The sequence below is a fragment of the Ipomoea triloba genome, chromosome 3 (genome assembly GCF_003576645.1).
Source record: "Ipomoea triloba cultivar NCNSP0323 chromosome 3, ASM357664v1".
NCBI classification, from domain to species: domain Eukaryota; kingdom Viridiplantae; phylum Streptophyta; class Magnoliopsida; order Solanales; family Convolvulaceae; genus Ipomoea; species Ipomoea triloba.
This window is the reverse complement of record NC_044918.1, coordinates 1035179-1038481: the sequence shown is the minus strand read 5'-3', so window position 1 is coordinate 1038481 and position 3303 is coordinate 1035179. Positions and strand designations below refer to the sequence as shown.

The 3303-nt window shown below is 43.2% G+C and overlaps 1 protein-coding gene across 2 annotated transcripts; it reads left to right on the top strand.

The window, feature by feature from the left end:
* On the top strand, window positions 1–2891 carry LOC116013283 (exocyst complex component EXO70E2-like). 2 transcript variants are annotated; one of them, XM_031252951.1, is made up of 2 exons: window positions 1–178; window positions 719–2891. In XM_031252951.1, exon 2 carries the CDS (start codon window positions 720–722, stop codon window positions 2697–2699), a length of 1980 nt encoding a protein of 659 aa, XP_031108811.1. In that variant the 5' UTR covers window positions 1–178; window position 719; the 3' UTR covers window positions 2700–2891. The 2 variants fall into 2 exon arrangements, with proteins under 2 accessions (XP_031108811.1, XP_031108812.1); XM_031252952.1 differs by having other exon boundaries at window positions 1–295.
* The last annotated feature ends 412 nt before the right edge of the window (window positions 2892–3303 follow it).

The window sequence follows — 3303 nt, the reverse complement described above, 5'->3', positions numbered from 1 at the left end:
GAAGGCAGCGACAAGAGCACAAGGTGAAGGTGCACTTAAAATATTGGAAGTTTGAATCGTGGGTCGTTCACACGAAATTTCATCTGAAAGCTCCAAGAAGAGGAACCCTTTCTTTCTTGCAGTCTTACCTTCAAATCATCACAGTCTAGAAGCGTCAGTTTCCGCCGCTCTCTTCTGGGTATAAACATAGCTCAAACTTGAGCCGATTTCTTCTTTCATGCATTAAGAATTTATTTGGGTTCTTTCAAGATTTGTCTGCTTTCATCTTCTTCGTTCTGTGAAAGTTCTTTAAACCGTAAAGTCTGCAACTTTTTCCCCTCTTTTCCCCTTCTTTCCATATTCTGTATCTTATACTTGCTTTCACATTTACCTGATATAATAGAGATTGTCTGTGATGTTAATATGTTATAGATCATCCCAAATATTGTCTTGTTTCTTTCTTTCTTTTTGGTTTAATTGTCTTTTGTGAGATTTGGCCTGTGTTGTATTTCATCTCTTAGTACTTTTGGCTGTTGTTTCAATTGGAGAAACCCAAAACTTAGCAGCATGGGCATATATCTTGATTTGGTAGCTTGAGGGTTTAGTTTAGGGGGTCTAGGTTATTGGTTGGGCTATTTGATTGTGTTATTGGTTTTTTTTGGGGTGTTAAGACCCGAAGGTGTTTACTGGGTAAATCCGACCTTGTGATCCTAATTGGTGTGTTATTGGGTTTTGTTAGTATGGGAGATTGTGAACCAGTAGTCCCTGTGTTGGATGAGGAAGAGAGCTTGATTGCTGCATTGCAGCTCATAGCGAAAGCGTTGGAGACGAAAACAGATTTGACAGATGATGCTAGGAAGAAATTGGCAGATCTTGGGACCCAATTGGCCTCCATAACTAGACCTAGTGAAAATAGTGATGAGGGGGTGCATAGTGAGGAGGAGCAGATCAGTGAGTTCGAGGAGCAGCTGAACGGTTTGCAGACTAAGATCATGAGTTGGGAGGGGCAAGAGTCTATGTTGTGGGATTGTGGGGCTGAAGAGGCGTATGAGTATCTGAGGTGTGTGGATGAGGCTCGAAAGCTAGTCGAGAAGTTGGAGGGTTTGTGTGTCGAGAAAGATAGCAAAGAGAATGAGCTTCTGCGGAGGGTTCATGATGTTGTGCAGACAGCGATGAGTAGGCTCGAAGAGGAGTTTATGCATTTGTTGGTTCACAACCGGATGCCTTTCGAGCCAGAGCATATGTCTTTCCGTTCCAGCGAGGAAGATATTGTGGACGAGAGCTCGATTGTCTCCTTTGGGGATGACTCGGTTGATGATGTGGTTAATAGGGATAGCATGAGCAGAAGCTCTGAGGATTACATCATTGAATTGGTTCATCCCGACGTGATTCCTGACCTAAAATGCATTGCCAATTTGATGTTTGATTCAAATTATGGTAGGGAATGTAGTCAATCATATATCAACGTGAGAAAAGACGCCTTGGATGATTGTCTCTTCATCCTCGAAGTGGAGAAATTGAGCATCGAGGATGTTCAGAAGATGGATTGGAACACGCTCAACTCCAAAATCAGGAGGTGGGTTAGAGCCTTCAAGATTTTCGTGCGCATATATCTTGCAAGCGAGAAATGGCTAGGTGATCAGATTTTCAGCGAGCTTGGATCAGTAAGTTCTGTTTGCTTTGCAGAATCGTCAAAAACTTCGATGTTGCAGCTTCTGAATTTCGGTGAAGCTGTGGCAATAGGCCCCAACCAACCAGAAAAGCTGATTCGGATACTCGACATGTACGAGGTGCTCACCGATCTTATGCCAGAAATCGATGCTTTGTATTTCGACGAGGCTGGATCATGTGTTAGGATGGAGTGCCAGGACGTTATAAGAAGTTTGGGCAATTGTGCAAAGGCCACTTTTCTGGATTTTGAAAACGCGGTGGCATCCAATGTATCAGCCAACGCGTTCCCCGGGGGTGGAATCCATCATCTCACTAGATATGTTATGAACTACATGAAAACTCTCATGGATTACAGCAGGACACTTAACGAGCTCCTGAAGGACGAGGAGAAAGAAGATTCGGTCACCATTTCACCCGAAATGAGTCCAAGCAGCGAAGACGATAGTGCCAGCAGAAAAAACTCGTGCAGTTCTTCAATGGCTCAACACTTCAGATCCTTCACCTCGGTTTTGGAATGCAACCTCGAGGCCAAGTCGAAGCTGTACAAGGACGAGGCCCTCAGACACCTTTTCTTGATGAACAATCTGCATTACATCGCCGAGAAGGTGAAGAACTCGGAGCTGAGAACCGTGCTGGGCGACGACTGGATTCGCAAGTGTAACTGGAAGTTCCAGCAGCACGCCAGGAGCTACGAAAGGGGCACATGGAGCTCGATCCTGTCTCTACTCAGGGACGAAGGGCTGCAAAATACTGGCTCAAATTCTATCTCGAGAACCCTTCTGAAAGATCGACTGCAGAGCTTCTACCTCGCGTTTGAAGAGGTTTACAAGAACCAAACGGGATGGACAGTCCCTGATCCCCAGCTCCGCGATGATCTCGTGATAAAAACATCCCTGAATGTCATCCAGGGCTATCGCACATTCGTGGGAAGGCACACAATTAACATCAGCGACAGGCAAATCAAGTACACCGCAGACGATTTGGAAAGCTTCCTCTTGGATCTTTTCGAAGGGTCTCCAAAATCGCTCCACGGCTCTCACAGAAGATGATAATCAGCCTGGAATTAGCTGCAGAATTTTGAACTCCTCTGTACATGTTTTGTTTATCCTTTTTTACATTGGTAGCTAGAAATTGTTGTTTTTCTGCAACATTATTCCCATTTGTAATCAGGGAGTGTAGTACTCATTGTTATTCCCATGTTCTATTTTAATCCATGATCATCCCTTTTCACTTTTAAGCCAGTTATGCAGCTATCATCTAAACCCTAATTCTTACAATTGTTACAACTGACTTTGTTACAAGCCACATACTGTTCGATCACAAGGTCTTTGGCAATCTGAATCGTCTTTAGAAATTTATCTTTATTTACCGTTTTAACACTTTCAATCGCTTTCAAAGCACTCTTAAAAACGAAATCTTTTTTAAAAATTGTTGTCAGGTATAATGCAGATTCAAACTCATTCTTGCAGGCAACTTGATAAGTCTTGCAGGCCAACTTGATAAACATGAAATTAATATCTGCTATCCAACATTAATTCTGATGGGTCCTCAACAAGTGGCTGGTGATGGTAGACCAGCCAGGGATGTCCAACCACCTTTTTGTTACTAAATCCAACTACCTCAGTCACACAAATTTTAATGAATTGAAAAAAG